The 19,681-nt window shown below is 37.5% G+C and overlaps 1 protein-coding gene across 9 annotated transcripts in view; it reads right to left on the bottom strand.

Annotated features, from left to right (window-relative positions):
- LOC110450431 (EH domain-binding protein 1-like) overlaps window positions 1-19,681 on the bottom strand; it is a 92,334-nt gene that overhangs the window by 69,918 nt on the left and 2,735 nt on the right. For 4 of the 9 annotated variants that reach the window (XM_021497951.1, XM_021497955.1, XM_021497956.1 and 1 more), the window contains exons 2-8: window positions 9,987-10,197; window positions 7,920-7,977; window positions 5,744-5,893; window positions 5,258-5,439; window positions 4,380-4,642; window positions 1,641-2,202; window positions 784-853 (exon numbers count right to left, since the gene is read on the bottom strand). In XM_021497951.1, coding sequence (XP_021353626.1) covers window positions 784-853; window positions 1,641-2,202; window positions 4,380-4,642; window positions 5,258-5,439; window positions 5,744-5,893; window positions 7,920-7,977; window positions 9,987-10,087 — 1,386 coding nt within the window. In that variant the 5' untranslated portion in view covers window positions 10,088-10,197. Of the gene's footprint in view, window positions 1-783; window positions 854-1,640; window positions 2,203-4,379; window positions 4,643-5,125; window positions 5,440-5,743; window positions 5,894-7,919; window positions 7,978-9,986; window positions 10,198-10,458; window positions 10,826-10,936; window positions 10,980-11,004; window positions 11,047-19,681 lie in introns of those variants that run through there. The other 5 variants (XM_021497953.1, XM_021497954.1, XM_021497952.1 and 2 more) reach the window with 5 other exon arrangements.

Here is a 19,681-nt window from a genome sequence, read left to right as displayed (position 1 = left end):
TATAAAGATTATATACCTTTCAGTTCTTCAAAAGAAGTCGTTTGAAGTGTTTGACACATTTGACCCCTGTGACCTTGAAAGAAGGTCAAACTTATTTTTATTCTCAAACTTTGTTGGTCTCTATCCCAGGAAGCCACCAGCCAAATATAAAGTTCTATACCTTTCAGTTCTTCAGATGAAGTCGTTTAAATGTTTGACACATTTGACCCCTGTGACCTTGAAAGTAGGTCAAGGTCCTTTTTATTCTCAAACTTTGTTTGGCTCTATCCCAGGAAGCCATCAGCCAAATATGAAGATTCTATACCTTTTAGTTCTTTAGAAGAAGTCGTTTGAAGTTTTTGACATGTTTGACCCCTGTTACCTTGAAAACAGGTCAAGGTCATTTTTGTTCTCAAACTTTGTAGGGCTCCTACCAACAAAGCTTTCAGCCAAATATCATGACTCTAGGCCTGTCCATTCTTCAGAAGAAGTTGTTTAAAGGAAAAGTTGACGGACGAGGACGGACGGACGCCGCGCCACAGCATAAGTTCACTTGGCACTTTGTGCCAGGTGAGCTAAAAAGTTGGGGAGTATGCCATGTCTACCACAGGCACATGTACATCAGACACAGATGACAATTAATACATTATAGACTGGCATCAACTCACACTATGAAAAAAAAATATCGATTTTCTGAGAAAGTCAATACCATTTAATGAAAACTTACAAGATTCAAGGTGAATACCATGTTCAAGATTTCAGACTCTGCCTGATCATATAAGATTTGTTATTGACTGTTTATACCTGATTGAGGTCCAAGGCCTCCAGCACATTTCTGCTGTCACCTTTAACAGGGGAGCATTCAGAAGACAACCTAAATACAAAACAAATAAATAAATAAATGGGTTACATCATTCATATATGCAGCATTGAATCTCCATGATCGAGGAATCCATGCTAGTGAAATTCAAATTAATTCAACTGAACTTAGAGAGTAGTTTTCGTGGAACGTATATTGGGCCCCATCCCTATGTTCCCAAGGTAATGGGCCATAGCCTTTATTTACTGTATATGAACTTCCCTTGGCCAAGGAATGCTCTATACTAAATGCGGTTCAACTCCCTTCATCTGAGCTAAAGGGGGAGTCCTTTTTTAAGATTTTTCCCCTCTCCATTTCCCCTATTGGACCTGTCCTTCTATTCCTGGGAAACACTTGTACACCTTTTATTTATAAAACGTTGAATTTTGTTGACACATTATCAAAATTCTTTCATCCATTCAGGACTAGCAGTCTTTTAAAGAAAAAGTGGATGACATAGATGACAGCCCATGGCCACAACATAAACTTATTTGGCCCCATGGGCCAGGTTTTGTTAAAAAAATGTGCAATTTACACAAAAGTTGAGGACAATATCATTGATTTCCCCCATTTGTCCCGGTGATGCTTGATGACAAAATTCCTTCAGCTTTTCTAGACACGTAGCTTCTTAAAGAAACAGTTGTTGATGGACAAACTGAAATAGACACCAAACTAGGGCATATTTCTATTTTTAGAAGAAAATTGTCAAACCAGAAAGCCTGTCTATTTTGAATCAAATTATCAGTTTAATTGAAATTGAAGTAGTCTGGTATAAAGTGATTTCAATGTGTTAGGTATTCACCTTTTACTAGGGCTGGATGCTGTGGAGGAGAAATCTGTGGAGGTCTCCATGGAATCCAGCTGGGCATCGGGGGGAGGGGTTATAGGTCTCAGGAGTTTCTTTTTTGTCTCCGGCGTGGATGGGGGTGTGCCCTCGTAAATTGGCCTCTCAATGGCCGAGTGTTCTGACCTTGAAGTCTTCAGCTTAGGTTGCGCCTTGTGTTTGGGGGAGGAGTCACCGTTGTGAGGGACAGGTGGAGCAGGTGCCCGCTGTTTGGATTTTGATGGCAGCGTGTTGAACTTCTGAGGCGTGTTCTGTTGGCTGTGCTTCTGGGCATCGCTAACAAGCCTCTCAGAGAGTGGACTAGACATGCAGAGAACTCGATCGGGAGGGGTAGGGTCGTCAAACGGATTATAATCTAAGCTACTGGATTTACTGGGAGCAGTGCTGCTGCCTATTTTACTACTACTACTGTTTTCCACTCCTTCTGTACTGCCGGCCTTACTGTCCACCCCCTCAGAACTGCCGCTATCCTCAAACGGATTTAAACTCTCCTTCTTCACAGACTTTTTCTTGACTGGTTCTACAAAGAGATACAACAAACTTTAACCTGCGATTAACATGAATTCAACATCAACTTTATTTCAGGTAGGTTAAACAAGAGAAGGGGCAAGCATTAGTCTGATATTTGTTAGGTTGCAGTAACTCTTTGCTGACTTTTTTTCTTGGATAGTGGAACAAAGTAAGAGTTGATTGGGTAATGTAACAGTAATATTGTAAATCTAACAGTAAAAATATTTGCCATATAGCTAATACATAGTAGTTCACAGCTAGTCATGTACGTAAAGTTGCAGGCTGTGGGAAATTTTAAAACATATCAACTTTCTGTAATAGCATTAATATTGATATTTTTTAGAAGGGGGTTGAGGTGGAGGGTTGTTGTTCGTGTTTTCAAGTTTGAGTTGACCTTTTTTTGGAGTGATATGAACCAGGTATGGTACGAAAACAAAACTCAGAAAACAGTAAAACTGGTCACATGCAGAAATTCAAACTCTAAAGAAAAGGAGAAAAAAAGAACAACAATGAAAATTAAATCACATTCCCTCTAGATCTGTTGGCTCAAAAATGTGTTTCTTCCTCTAAGCTATGGCAGGAAAGAGAAATAACAACATTGGTTAGCAGTTCCGATTTTACAAGATTATCAGTGTGTAAAATATAGCATAGAGTAAAGCATATGATACATGTACTAAATCTATAGTCCTTAAGGAAATTCCTGAGTTGGAGTTTATCTTAAGGATTAATCCTGTCCCACTGCAGATAAACAGGAAACAGTTCCAGTGTAGTTTTTCATACATAGAGTAAGCTCCTCTTAATTTCGTATTGGATGTGCATGTAGTGGAACTTTTAATCAGGTATGGGCTTGTTGGTTACACTGACCATTAAAAGATTGGTGGTCCCCAGTTCAAATTCTGGTCTAGCCCCATACACTATCAGAAAACTGTTGTTGATATTTGTTTTTCCAAATCCAACTTTAGTTCATAATTTTTTCATAAATGTCTAGCAAAGTATGATTTATTTAATTTATTATCAGTCATTTAAAGGTTCCAATAAATTGTAACCAGTTTAGGTAGTGGTATGGGAATCCTTAACTTATTCACCCCTGAAGACACATTTGAACTCTTCCAATTCAAAAGTTGGAATAGTTCATTATGAAATTTCAGGGGTCAATGAGTAAGGGTGTTTCTTGGAAAGATGTGTTACTGTTATACATAATCATTGATACACTGCTATATATATTCATTGTCAATCTAAGTCTTTCATGTTAAACAGAAAACTGTAATCTGATACACAACCACAGTTATCTATTTTATATCCTGATCCTTTAAAATTAAAAATCTATACACTAATATCAAAAAAGAATAATAAAACAAAATGCAATCTTATCTAAATAGAAACAAAATGTTGTTTTTTTTCCATCAAAATCTGACAGTCCCAAAAAAGTGTCCACAAAGGGACAGACAAGATGGACAGACAAGATGGACAGACAGGGAAAGTCGAGGACAACCTGTCTCATGAATACAAGCACTCCAGTGTAATTTCCTCATGGGGCGTTAGTAAATAATCAAGTCACCTATCTATTACTTAGGACAGTTAACAGAATTCAAGTTTGGAAATTAATCTAGAAAGAAAGACTTGTGTCAAAATCAAGAAGCATACCCTTATTAATTCAAACTGATCCTGAAATCACAACTCTCCCTAGAATAGCTGACCTATATGTATTTTGATTCAAAGAAATAAAGACACTAGATGAGTAGCACTGAATTGGAACATTAAGGCGCTCACAGCTAGCATTCAACAATTCTAGCACTGCCGAAACACGTACTTATTTACAGCTGAGTAGACTGGAACAAGCAGAGTAAAGTATTTTGATTAAAGATACAACACAGTGCCGTGCATTGACTCAAACCGTGACTTGAACCCGCAACCCTTCAGTTTTGAGCCCGGCGTCCTACCACGGGACTATTGTGTGCCTCCTCTTAAACATACACACATATCAAAATTCACTGTATTAACTTGCATTGATATCTATACTAGTGCTGGAATCCCAACTGACCAGCTCATTGGTGTTCAAGTGCCCAAAACCTGACACAAGGGACACTGACTGTAAAATATTGATGGATAAAAACAGCAACATTTCATCAAGATTTCAAGCAGATAGACAAAAATGAACAAAAAGGGAAAAAGAAACTGAAGAAATACCAAACCATGCTTCATGATCACCAGTACACTCCAGATCAGGGTCACCAAAGGGATTGGAGTCGGGGTAAAACGGATTACTATAATCTTCGTCAAACGGATTACCATCGTCCATGTCGTCGAGTTTAGACAACTCTGACGTTATTTCTGATATTTTTGAGGAGAAGCTTTTATCTTCGACATCCTCATCGTCGAGTTCCTCCAGGTTACCGATGTCAGCCCTGCCAATACTCAGCATACTCGCCACGCTCTGCATGTCCTCATCTCTAATGGAATCAAAATATCAGTAACATGTGTTAGTGTAATGATAGATAAGAGAAATGTACTTTTTGACAGAGAGGATACTATTTCAAACTAGGGTTGAGACGGGGGGGATTCCCCTATTCATAACAATGGTATGACATCACCTCAACAATACAATGACGTCACGTCAACAATCCATCAACGTCACGTCAACCCTGAATTAAGCATGTAACGTTATCATTATATTGTGTATAAAATACACATTGGGAAAACAGGGTAAAAGAAAAAGAATCATTCACCCCCTTGGGGGTGAGATAGAGGAATCTCAACCCTCGGGGAAAGATTCTTAAGTTGCCAAACACACGCCAAAGCTTCTTGTTTGGCAACACAAGAATCTTCCCCCTCTGCTTGAGATTCCCCTATCTCACCCCCAAGGGGTAAGAGATTCTATGAATCATATATCCCTGTGTACGGTGCCAGAATGAGTAGACACCATATATACTAACGTGGCCTTTCCCTCGCGTAGGAACACACATGACAGTGTAAACTGTATGGACTACATATATACTAACGTGGCCTTTCCCTCGCGTAGGAACACACATGACAGTGTAAACTGTATGGACTACATATATACTAACGTGGCCTTTCCCTCGCGTAGGAACACACATGACAGTGTAAACTGTATGGATGCGGACACAATCTTCCTGGTCATGGGCTTCAGTTTGAGTTTCATGGTGTGCTGGGTGGGGACTTGTGTGGCGAAGTCCTTCATGTTGATGGGTGCAGTAGCGAGTACCTTCCTTCTGCCTCCACGTGAGTACTGCCAACAAAACAACTATATTAAGTTTCCTTAAAGCTTAATGACACAATACGGTCATAATTTACAAATTATTTAAAACAGAAAAATATTGTGATTTTAAAAGATTGCCTTCATGTAATATATATAAACAAAAAATGCTAATATTTATTAAAAGATTTTGTTGTAGTGATTGCATTAAAATCATTAAATATAATTGACTATTGCATCGTTTGAGGGCGATATTGTGATTTGTTCACCTCAGGTTAACAAATCTTCATATCTCCCTCATACCAGGGTGACAAATGTATGATATATATATTCTCACATCTTCAATAGCAAAGACCCATTCCTTGTCCTCGAAGTCGGGATGGTTGTGGTCCCGGAACAATGTGACCTGTATCTCCACATTTTCTGGCACTGTCCATGTCACCACACCTCGGTATGGATTCTGAATTGTCGGCTCCCAGGTGTGTGGCTATAGATAGGCGAATGTACATGTACAACATAGGCAGCAATGAAGACCTTCTTTGTAGTTGCAACAGGTGGGTAGAAAATCTTAGAAATAAGATAAAGATCTACAAGTTTGAAAACTTTGCATCAGAATATTGCTGCATTTAGTTAATAGATGCATTATTTTTTTTTTTTTATCTGTAATGAAAAGTACAGACCCCTTTGTAAATGATTGCATGAATTTGGAGAGCACAGTTATATCCACATAGAATAAAATGTGACTAAAACTGTATTCTACTGACCCATTACACTTGTACAATACAAATGTATGCCAGCTTACAACAATCAACAAATCTGCCAAATAACACAGTGAATAGCTGCTTAATTTGGTCAACATGAAGGGCTAGACAATAAGGGTACTCGGACAGTCCGAGACCATAGTGAAATCTCCAGCTGGACTAGTTGTTCTAAAAAATTGATATTGCTTTTCTTGTAGAATAATATTGGGCAAGTGGACTTTGCACATGGACTAGTAAAAATTGGAAAGTACTATTGACTATAGTGGTATCCAAAATTAATGTCCAGTCCTGACAAGGTTATGATACACAGATACACACTGAATGCCCTTAGCTGCAACTCAGCCAAATATAGAGTCAGACCCCTTTGTTTGTAAAACTTTTGATTCTCATGGGCCAATCATAAAGCTGCTACCATCAAAATACTGTTTAAACATGCCTGTTGCAGTTTTCTTGACGATGATAGTTAAAACAAATCTTCTAATTTAAGCCCTTTTGACCCCTACCCTCTTCCCTTAGAAAGGTCGGCCAGTTATTTGCAAACATTTTGATCCCAATAAGCTAATTCTGCAATTCTGCATTTCGATATGGTTGAAATTGCTCAATACTTTGGACAATATTTCATTTAAATCAAATAAGGCAATTTCACCCCTGTAACCCACCTCTTTGCCCCAAGGAAGATCATAGCCCCAATACAACGATTGTACAATATGTATTTGTATGATTTTTATCCCCACATGCAAAGGATGATATTACCAAAATTTGGAAGAAATCTACTAGGAGATGTTTAATGTTTGACAGATGACAGAAAATGGACAAAGCAGCACCACCAGTTTTGTACCAGGTGAGCTTAAAATACTGTTAAATTGCATTGGTACAGTTGTTTTAATAGTCATACCCCTTCGAATTATAATTTTACTGGACTAATTTGATAATATGTTAATTCTGTTTGATTAACTTCCCCATACCTGTGTTTTATTTTATTTTATTGCTTTGACCATACCTGTATTTATTTTATTGGATTAACTTCCCCATACCTGTGTTTTTTTATATTAGTGCTTTGACTATACCTGTATTGATTTGGTTGGATGAACTAACCCCATACCTGTGTTATATTTGACTGGATCAATTTCCCCACACATGTACCTGTGTTATATTTGACTGAATCAATTTCCCCACATATGTACCTGTGTTATACTTGACTGGATCAATTTGACAACACATGTACCTGTGTTGTATTTGACTGGATCAATTTCCCCTCACATGTACCTGTGTTAAATTTGACTGGATCAATTTGACCACACATGTACCTGTGTTATATTTGACTAGATCAATTTCCCCACACATGTACCTGTGTTATATTTGACTTGATCAATTTCCCCACACATGTACCTGTGTTATATTTGACTGGATCAATTTCGCCACACATATACCTGTGTTATATTTGACTGGATGAATTTGACCACACATGTACCTATGTTATATTTGACTGGATGAATTTGACCACACATGTACCTGTGTTATATTTGACTGGATTAATTTCCCCACACATGTACCTGTGTTATATTTGACTGGATGAATTTCCCCACACATGTACCTGTGTTATATTTGACTGGATGAATTTCCCCACACATGTACCTGTGTTATATTTGACTGGATGAATTTGACCACACATGTACCTGTGTTATATTTGACTGGATCAATTTGACCACACATGTACCTGTGTTATATTTGACTGGATCAATTTGACCATACCTGTGTTGATTTTCTTCGACTTCTCCTGGTCCATACCACACACAGTTTGTTGGGTTGCCTGTAGACGAAATGTTACAATTGTTATACATATTTTCACATATGCTTTTTTTGCATCTACACCAAATAACCCTGTGCATGTGATCTCATCTAAATGGGTTACTGGGCATGTGACCTCATCTAAATGGGTTACTGTACATGTGACCTCATCTAAATCGGTTACTGTGCATGTGACCTCATCTAAATCGGTTACTGTGCATGTGACCTCATCTAAATCGGTTACTGTACATGTGCCCTCGTCTAAATCGGTTACTGTATATGTGACCTCATCTAAATCGGTTACTGTGCATGTGACCTCATCTAAATCGGTTACTGTACATGTGACCTCATCTAAATCTGTTACTGTACATGTGACCTCGTCTAAATCGGTTACTGTACATGTGCCCTTATCTAAATCGGTTACTGTGCATGTGACCTCATCTAAATCAGTTACTGTGCATGTGACCTCATCTAGAGCGGTTCCTGTGCATGTGACCTCATCGAGATCGGTTACTGTGCATGTGACCGCATCTAAATCGGTTACTGTATATGTGACCTCATCTAAATCTGTTACTGTACATGTGTCCTCATCTAAATCGGTTATTGTACATGTGCCCTCATCTCAATCGGTTACTGTGCATGTGACATCATCTAAATCGGTTACTGGGCATGTGACCTCATCTAAATGGGTTACTGGGCATGTGACCTCATCTAAATTGGTTACTGTACATGTGACCTCGTCTAAATCGGTTACTGTGCATTTGACGTCATCTAAATCGGTTACTGGGCATGTGACCTCATCTAAATGCGTTACTGTACATGTGACCTCGTCTAAATCGGTTACTATAAATGTGCCCTTATCTAAATCGGTTTCTGTTCATGTGCCCTCATCTAAATCTGTTACTGTACATGTGACCTCGTCTAAATCGGTTACTGTACATGTGACATCATCTAAATCGGTTACTAACTGTGCACGTGTATGTTGTGATATCATGATTGGATAACACTGACCATATCAGCTGGCTGCTGGATATTTTACATTGAATTTAAGCAACATATATAACATTTGAGTGCCAAACTGTTTTCAAATAATGCAAGTATTGAATGTTTGCATGGGATTTTACATCTTTCTACCAGCTATAAGGTCATATGACAACATTTTCTACAGAAGCTAGAGATTATATGACGACAGTGTGTACTGATGATGGGGCTACACAACAGCTAAGGTCATATGACGACAGTGTGTACTGATGATGGGGCTACACAACAGCTAAGGTCATATGACGACGGTGTCTACCGATGATGGGGCCACACAACAGCTAAGGTCATATGACGACAGTGTGTACTGATGATGGGGCCACACAACAGCTAAGGTCATATGACGACAGTGTGTACTGATGATGGGGCTACACAACAGCTAAGGTCATATGACGACGGTGTCTACCGATGATGGGGCCACACAACAGCTAAGGTCATATGACGACAGTGTGTACTGATGATGGGGCCACACAACAGCTAAGGTCATATGACGACAGTGTGTACTGATGATGGGGCTACACAATAGCTAAGGTCATTTGACGACGGTGTCTACAGATGATGGGGCTACACAATAGCTAAGGTCATATGACGACGATGTCAACAGATGATGGGGCTACACAACAGCTAAAGGTCATATGACGTCGCGACAGTGTCTACAGATGTGGCTACACAACAGCTAAGGTCATATGGACTTTTGAAAATGGTGTCACCTCTCCATTGCATTGGTCAAATTAAATTGTCATCACAACGAAATATTGTTACAGCCTAGTAACCTGGACACAGTAATGCGACACTTCATGATCACCTGGTCATCTTGTTTTTGACAACAGGCTGCTAACTAGAGGTGTTTAGGGAGACACCGCTACAAAGAGTAAGTAAGTGGGAAAAGAGATTGACAATAGACACCTCTTTTCTGGAAATCTGCAGGGAAGGTTATATAATTATAAGATATGTGAACATTTCTAAATGAATTATTCTACACAATGTACTTACCATTTCTTTGTACATTCAACCTCTAGTTCTTGGTACGAAGTCGTGAACTGGTATTTGGACGCGGATTTCCCGACTCGCTGGAGTCTTTTCCACACACTCATGTTACTGTGGTCAGTCTCACACTGGTCGGTGGTCAGTCTCACACTGCCCGTGGTCAGTCTCACACTGGTCGGTGGTCAGTTTCACTCATTCTGGTTAACACTTCCCAAGTCTGCAGAAATATCAAAATTGTGAATCAAATCATCAATCAAGTTCTAGACCTTCTTCACATCGGTCAACAATTCCAAAGCTACGAAACTGAAAACCAAATTTTTGGACAGTAATCAACTGGTCAACACTCCCAAGTGTGCAGAAATAAAATCTGACAATCAAATTCTAAACTTTGAGTGAATTCATATGCATGCATGTGGTCAACACTTTCCAGTCTAATGAAAAGATAATAAATATAACTTTTCACTTATATAGATCTTACTCATGCAGCCGGTCAACACTCCCAGGTCTACAGAACTTGTAACTGTTAATCAAAGTCTAGAGCTTTTAATGTGTCCAGGTGGAACTGAGACTGCAGAAGTTATCAACATCAATTGTCAAAAATATCCTGGCGAGGAATTCTGCAAATCACTGCAGTGAAGCACAAAATGTTGAGTCAGTCAAGATGATAGTTAAATTTAACAGTCACAGTACTAGTGTCACTCAAAAACTGTTACAACACTTGTATTCGCAGGTTGACGTCATCAAAAATTGCAATATTTTAGCTGAGTAAAGCTTATAAATATATAGTAACCCATCACATATACATACCACAGTGTAATGACCATGACATAATGTACTGTATATATCCACAAGCATATCCATGCCTATTAAAAGTTAATGTTAATTCTAGATCTACTATCAATTATAAATATATATCTCAGTTAAATATATACAGTATATACATATTGTACATGTACCTATAAAATGTATGCATGCATATAGGTTAAATCATCGTGTCAGTTTATAGATGCACATACATAATTACATTTCATAGTAAGATCAACTGTATCCCTGCAGTAACACACACGTTTATCAAGTTAAGGAAGTGGTTAGATTAAACACTTGTAATATACTAAAAGAATCCATCTCCTTCAGGCCACACCAACTTAGTTTATTTAAGGTTAGTTTTTAAAAATTTACATTTAAAAGGACAAGTATATATGAGTAAACAGTATAGAGAAAATAAAGAGAAATAAATAATGTATCCTTATTATCTTTTATCCAAAGGTCTCCATTTACACAAATGTGCATTTAAAATGTATTTTATTTCTATATTTATCTGAAAGATATGCAAGAGATTTGTTTTTCAATCCCATGCATGCACAAATGTATTAAATAATTTAGGCATGAGAAATATTTTTATCAAGAAATAATCCTTTTTTACGACATGTATTACATGCATTTATACATGTGATGTATTTTTTGTAATTTCAATTAAAACCCAAAACATTATAGCGTACTATTGACTTTAATTACTGTGTGAGTTAATATATTTTGAAAATAAAAATTGAATTTAGAAATATGTTAAAAAGGATTACCGAAAACATTACAGGCACACAAGACGTTTTTTTAACCCGAAATGTAAAACTATAAATATTTATCAAAAAATAATTCAGTCACACACGACTGTTTGTTTTTTCAGAAGTACCTGTGTACAATACATATCAATGTGTTTCACTTTTTAAAAGTCATACAAGAGGCTCAAAGGGCCGGCATCGCTAACCTGGTATATTTAGTCTCACACTTGTAACCTTAAGGTGATCTAAAATAAAGCTGCATTCATTTTGATTGGTGTGGCCTTATAATTATCCACATCAAAATTCTTACACACACACACACACACTTCATGTAATTATAAGCTGTAAACTGTTACATACCAGATATAATACAATACAATATAACCACAGGTATGTGTAATTAGAGATGGTCTTTTTCACTCTGTTCAGTTTAGTCTCAAACTGGCAATTATAAGATGTACAGATCTAGACATACTGTATAATCTGATGTCAGACATGCACACATGTAATACATTTATATTATGATAATAATAATAATAAGTTTTATCTAACCCTTTCACCCCTATATGTAACTTTAGTAGACTAATGCATGCATTGATCTGGATGAGTCCATTATGGTCTACAGTGGTGAAAGGGTTAACGAGGATGAATTCTGGGCAAAGGTCTAGATCTCCATTCACATTCAACATTCGACATGTTCAGCTGAATTTTTATAAGAATTCAATAACCCTTTCACCACTGTAGACCATATGGACTCAACCAGATTAATACATGGTAGAGTCTACTAAAGCTACATAGGGGTGAAAGGGTTAAATCTAATATGATTATAATGGCACTTACTCATTGCAAGCGAATAAAAATGAAAATACCGTAAAAACCCATGTAATTTGCGAACTATAGAAGGAAATAATGTTGAAGTTATATCTTTCAATGGTTTCACAAATAATATCAGCGATAGAAAGTTGCTTTTAGTACATGTACACCAAACATATCTAAATGGAAATTCCTTCAATTGCATGTTCATGTATATATGACATTTTAATTAAAAAATATTCTGATTTCCAGAAAAACAATTTCCCTTAAAACCTATCTCTCTAACTATTTACAAAGTATCTAGCTAGGAATTTCCTCTTTTTTAAGGAAAACACTGACATACCGATGCCATTGTACGTATACACACACAAGTGTGTTAAATCACACACATGTTTTTAATGTAATGTACTTGACATACCTACGCCCTATTTAAATATCCTCTTAACCCTTTCAACCCTATGTAACTTTAGCAGACTATGCTATGCATTGATCTGGATGAGTCCATTTTGGTCTACAGTGGTGAAAGGGTTAACATACATGTAAGTGGGGTAATGTTTTACTACACTTCACTTTACATGTTAAAACAAATATGTTCCACTAATATGCGACATGGATCGGGCATATAAATAATTAAAACAGCCAAAAATTCAGAATATAAAGCATTTTTTTAAAATCAACACAGAATTTTGAGAACATCTGTAATTAAAACTAGCACGTTCACATAAATGGTAATCAATAGTGTTATCTAAACATCCTTAATTAAGTTTGTTGAATCATGATCACGATCGATGAAAGCATAAATAAATTTTCAATGATCACTTATTTGATTGGTTTAGTTTGGTTTAGTATTTTTTAACATCCTATCAACAGCTATGGTCATTTAAGGACGGCCTCCCCTGTGTGCAAGATGCATGCGTGTAGTATATGCGTGTGTGTTTTGGGAGGCTGCGATATGTTCCTGTTTGTCTCCTTGTGATAGCGCGGAACTGATGCCGACTTTATAGTGCTACCTCGCTGAAACAAACTGATGAAGACACCCAGCAGGACACCCCACCCGGTCACATTATACTGAATACGGGCGAACAAGCCGTCCCACTCCTAAATTGCTGAGTGTTAAGCAGGAGTACAAACTACCATATTTACATACCTATCTAGACTCTGGTATGTCTCGGCCAGGGGACAGAGCCCAAAGCCTTCCTCACAGGGGCGAACGCTCAACTAAAGGCCAAAAGTGAGGCAATGTCAAGGGAGACATTAGGAAGAAGAAAGTTGTTTAGAAAGAAGAGAAAACATAAGATCCCAAATTTAGTCGCCTCTTACGATCATGCAATGAGGGCAGCAGGTACAATTCTTACGCCCTACCTGCACTTATTTGAAGATATGTTAAACTTACAAATTAATAAAAGGACATTATCCTTCCATCCTAATGCTATTTTTCATGTTTGCATTTTTTGTTTGATCTGAAGGTCAACTAGAACACTGACAGGTCAGTAAGGGCCCCGTCTTGTGGCAATATATCCCCCATAATCATCAAGAAGTAATCTGCCCATACAGCTGAGCTTTATGTTTGACATTTGGACTTCAAAAAGAATCGCAAGGAAGCAAAACAAACATTTTACATGTACTATGATGTGAGTCTTGTTTCCTTCCACCTCCATATTTGCTGGACTAACAGAAATGTAAATACCGGTGCAATACTCTTTTGTTATCTTTGATTTGTTTTATTTCACCTTATATACCTCCTCCATCAAGAGTCAGGGTCAAAGTCAGAGATCCACTTTGTCTTTGATCTTTGGACCCAAATGACCTTGACCATTAACCAAGTGACCCTGATCTTTGGTCAGTTGACTAATTCTTTAATTCTGACCAACTCTGCTTCATTAAATATCATAACAAAATGTTCATCAGTGAAAAATACAAAACTCGACCTTGACCCTTTGGACCCTGTAACTTGGACCGAAGGTCAGTTGACTCTGTGTTAAGTTCTGAACAAGTTTGCTACATAATAACATAAAAAAACGTTCACCAGTAAAAAGATACAATAATTGACCTTGACAATGACCACCGGACCTTGACCTTAAGTCGGTTGACTCCTTTTTAAATTCGGACCAACTTTGCTTCATAATGTCGTAACAAAATGTTCATCAGTGAAAAGATACAAAATTTGACCTTGACCTTTGACCCAACGATCTTGCCCTTTGGTCAGGTTGACTCCTTGTTTAATTCTGATCAACTTTGCTACATAATGTCATAACAAAATGTTCATCTTTGACCCAACGACCTTGCCCTTTGGTCAAATGACTCTTTGTTTAATTCCCACAAACATTGCTTCAAAGTGTCATTATGAAATATTTACCAGCAAAAAAATACACAATTTACCTTGACCTTTGACCAAATGACCTTGACTTTAAGTCAGTTGACTCTTTGTTAAATTCCGACCAACTTTGCTTCGTTAAGTCATAACAAAATGTTTATCAGGAAAAAAGATACAAAATTTGACAGTGACCTTTGACTCAGTGACTTTGAACTTTAGTCAATTGACTCCTTGTGTAATTCTGACCAATATTGCTGCCTAATGTTATAACAAAATGTTCATCAGGGAAAAGATACAAAATTTAACCTTCACCTTTGAGAAAGTGACCTTGACCTTTGGTCAGGTTGACATCTTGTTTAATTTTGATCAACTTTGCTTCATCATGTCATCAGTGAAAAGATGCAAAATTTGACCCTGACCTTTGAATTTAATGTCCTTAACCTTTGACCTCAACTTTTTACCTCAGTGTGTTTCTTTGTTTTATTCCGAACAACTTTGCTTCATAATGTCATTAAATGCTCATTAGTGAAAAACTACAAAATTTGACCTTGACCCCTGACCTGATGACCTTGACCTTTGGTCAGTTGACTCCTTGTTAAATTCTGAGCATCATTGCTTCAGAGTGTCATACCAAAATGTTCACCAGTGAAAAGATACAAAATTTAACCTTGACCTTTGACCCAATGACCTTGACATTTGGTCAGGTTGACTCCTTGTTTAATTCTGATCAACTTTGCTACATCATGTCATAACAAAATGTTCATCAGTGAAAAGATGCAAAATTTGACCTTGACCTTGAACCTAGTGACCTTGACCCTTGACCTTGACTTTTTACCACAATGTTTATTTTTGTGAACTGAACATCTTGACCACGTTTCATGTACATCGGTCAATAAATACTTAAGTTATCAGCCAGGAACAAATTTGTGGAAGGACAGACAGACAGACAGAGTGATTAATATAGGGCACCCGTATCTCCGATACGGGGCCCTAATTAGCTACATAAGTATTTACATGTATTAATACAGGCAACATCATTGATGATCTGAGAGTACATCAGTAAAGCTATAAATATTTGTGAAGAAAAACCATGCTTTCATGTCTGACGACTGAGAAAATTATCTTCAATAATTTCTGCAATTTGATCTTCACATCAAGTACAATGTTTAACTCATCAAATCAAAGTATTTGGGGAAGGATTAATGTTTGGCAACATGCATGTAGCCTGATTATTTTAGAACTGCATTTTTAAGTGCTTAAAGGTACATTTCTTTATCATTCTAATCAAATCATTACATGAATCATTGATAAATCTCTATGCAAGACCCAAGTCATGTACACATGGAATTTTGAAGGGTGGGACGTCTCATATCTAAATATATCCTCTGCAAATACCAACATTTTACATGATGCTGCTACACTTTTATTTAGGACCCATAGTTTTTTATAACACATGTACATTGGAAATGGAGACATGAAACTAACTGAAATAAAATTTCTTTATCTTTACCCCGTAGAATAGATGTCATCATATCCTTTAAGATTATGTCAACACCACACCACATGAAAAACCATGGGAGATGCATTATATACACAGCAAATGTATACTTGACAATCGGCTTATATATATTTCCGTAAGAATAACCTTGTGAAGAAATATAAGATAAACTTAACAAAAGGCCCAATGGGCCTCCATCGCTCACCTGGTATAAATCTCACACCTGTAAACTTAAAAGTGATCTAAAATAAAGCTACAGGCAAAATATCAGTATTTATGATTAAAATTCATTCAAAAGACCCTGTTATTTTTTTTTAAAACATTTCACCCCTGTGATTGAAAGTTGAACAAAGTCATTCAGTTGAACAAATTTTATAGCCATTCATCTCAGGATGCAACTTGCAAAGTATCAACATCCTGGGACCCATGGTTATTCAGAAGAGGTTGTTTAAAGATTTTAAACAAATTTGACCCCTGCGACCTTGAATATAAGTCAAAGTCATTCACTTTAAGAAACATAGTAGTCCTTGATCCCAGCATGCTACTGACTAAATATCAACATCCTTAACCTTTTGGTTTGTTTAAATATTTTGTACATATTTGCTCCTTGTAACCTTGAATATGATTCCAGGTCATACATTTAAACAAACTTGGTAGCCCTTGATCCTAGTATGCTACTGACTACTGCTACAGGCTAAATATCAGTACCCTGGGCCTTTCGGTTATTGTAAAGAAGTTGCTTGAAGTTTTTAACATATTTGACCCCTGTGACCTTAAATAAGGGTGAAGGTCATGCATTTGAACAAACGTTGTAGCCTTCATCTCAGCATGTTACTGGACAAATATCATCACCCTGTGCCTTTTGGTTATTGAGAAGAAGTTGTTTGAAGATTTTAAGACATTTGACCCCTGTGACCTTGAAAGTGGGTCAAGGTCATTCATTTGAACAAACTTGGCAGCCCTTAACTTCATCCCAGCATGCTACAAGCCAAATATCAGTACCCTGGGCCTTATGGTTATTGAGAAGAAGTTGTTTGAAGATTTTAAGGGTGAAGGTCATGCATTTGAACAAACGTTGTAGCCTTCATCTCAGCATGTTACTGGACAAATATCATCACCCTGTGCCTTTTGGTTATTGAGAAGAAGTTGTTTGAAGATTTTGAGACATTTAACCCAAGTGACCTTGAAAGAGGGTAAAGGTCATTCATTTGCACAAAATTGGTAGCCCTTTATCTCAGCATGCTACAGGCTAAATATCAGTACCCTGGGCCTTTCGGCTATTGTAAAGAAGTTGCTTGAAGTTTTTAACATACTTGACCCTGCCCTTGAAAGTTGGTCAAGGTCATTAATTCGAACAAACTTGGTAGCCCTTCATCCTAGCATGTTACAGGCCCAATACCAAACAGTACCATGGGCCTTTCGGTTATTAAGAAGTTGTTTGAAGATTTTAAGATATTTGACCCCTGTGACCTTGAAAGTGGATCAAGGTCATTCATTTGAACAAACTTGGTAGCCCTTAACTTCATCCCAGCATGCTACAAGCCAAATATCAGTACCCTGGGCCTTTTGGTTATTGAGAAGAAGTTGTTTGAAGATTTTAATATATTTGACCCCTGTGATCGTGAAAGTTGGTCAAGGTCATTCATTTGAACAAACTTAGTAGCCCTTCCTCTCAGCATGCTACAGGCCCAATATCAGTACCCTTGGCCTTTCGGTTATTGAGAAGAAGTTGATTGAAGTTTTTCACATATTTGACCCCTGTGACCTTGAAAATGGGTCAATGTAATTCATTTGAAAAAACTTGGTAACCCTTCATTCCAGCATGCTACAGGCCAAATATCAGTACTCTTGGCCTTTAGGTTATTGAGAAGTTGTTTCAAGATTTTAAGATATTTGACCCCTGTGACCTTGAAAGTGGGTTAAGGTCATTCATTGAACAAACTTGGTAGCCCTTCATCTCAGCATGCTACTGGCCCAATATCAGTACCCTGTGCCTTTTGGTTATTGAGAAGAAGTTGTTTGAAGATTTTAAGACATTTAACCCAAGTGACCTTGAAAGAGGGTAAAGGTCATTCATTTGCACAAAATTGGTAGCCCTTTATCTCAGCATGCTACAGGCTAATTATCAGTACCCTGGGCCTTTCTGTTATTGTAAAGAAGTTGCTTGAAGGTTTTAACATATTTGACCCATGTGACCTTGAAAGTTGGTCAGGTCATTAATTCGAAACAAACTTGTTAGCCCTTCATCCCAACATGTTACAGGCCCAATACCAAACAGTACCATGGGCCTTTCGGTTATTAAGAAGTTGTTTGAAGGTTTTAAGATATTTGACCCCTGTGACCTTGAAAGTGGATCAAGGTCATTCATTTGAACAAACTTGGTAGCCCTTAACTTCATCCCAGCATGCTACAAGCCAAATATCAGTACCCTGGGCCTTTTGGTTATTGAGAAGAAGTTGTTTGAAATTTTTAAGATATTTGAATCTGTGATCTTGAAAGTGGGTCAAGGTCATTCATTTGAACAAACTTAGTAGCCCTTCCTCTCAGCATGCTACAGGCCCAATATCAGTACCCTGGGCCTTTTGGTTATTGAGAAGAAGTTGTTTAAAGTAAAATATTGACGCCGGACCATGGCATAAGCTCACTTCCCCTTTGGGCAGGTGTGCTAAAAATGTGTACGAGTTGTACGAAAAATCAATTTCGATTTCGACTACGCTGTAAGCGTATGTACAACAGTTGTTATATATGTACCGAAATGACTCGATTCAGCTACGCTTTGTTTAATACTTGGTCATAGATGTGCAAGAACTTTAGAAATTTAGAACTGTTCTTGCATCCTTGCAATTGTGATAGCACGGATCTGATGCCGACTTTATAGTGCTTTCTCATTGAAATACCATGCTGAAGGCACAACATTCCGCCCGGTCACATATTATACTGACAACGGGTGAACCAGAGGTTAAGCAGTTGCCAGTGTATATTTGTAACACTCACTTTCGCTCTCTGCACCCCTGGAATATGTCGTGACAAAATTGAAGGCTCAGTGTGGGCCACTTTGTGGATGAGATAAAAATACTAGTTTAATTCTTTTTTGTACATCAAAAGGATCTCGCGGCTGTGTAACAGTAAAATTGATCGGTTATGAAGTCGGATGTCAGTTCTTTTACCCGAGACCAACCAAATAACTAGTTGCATGCCTTTAGTTTTGCCATGACATATTCCTGGGTGCAGGAATAAGTCAGGGTACGTAACCCCTGGAGTATCGAGGATTGAGGGATTTTGGTCTTTCCATTGTCCCTTTAGCAGATCTAGAAGACACATAAGAAAACCTGATCATTCTTCAGGGTGCATGCATCCGTCATAAATGTTAACAAGGTGCATTTCAAACCTTATACTTTCTATTACATTTACTTTCATTAATTGAAATTTACATTTACATACCAGCATGTTTAAAATCATAAATTATCTATAAAACTGACAATAGACCTTAATTTGAAACAAAAATACCCTGTAAAATATT

The sequence above is a fragment of the Mizuhopecten yessoensis genome, unplaced genomic scaffold (assembly GCF_002113885.1).
Source record: "Mizuhopecten yessoensis strain PY_sf001 unplaced genomic scaffold, ASM211388v2 scaffold5229, whole genome shotgun sequence".
In the NCBI taxonomy this organism is placed as follows: Eukaryota; Metazoa; Mollusca; class Bivalvia; order Pectinida; family Pectinidae; genus Mizuhopecten; species Mizuhopecten yessoensis.
This window is presented reverse-complemented; position numbering and strand designations above follow the sequence as displayed.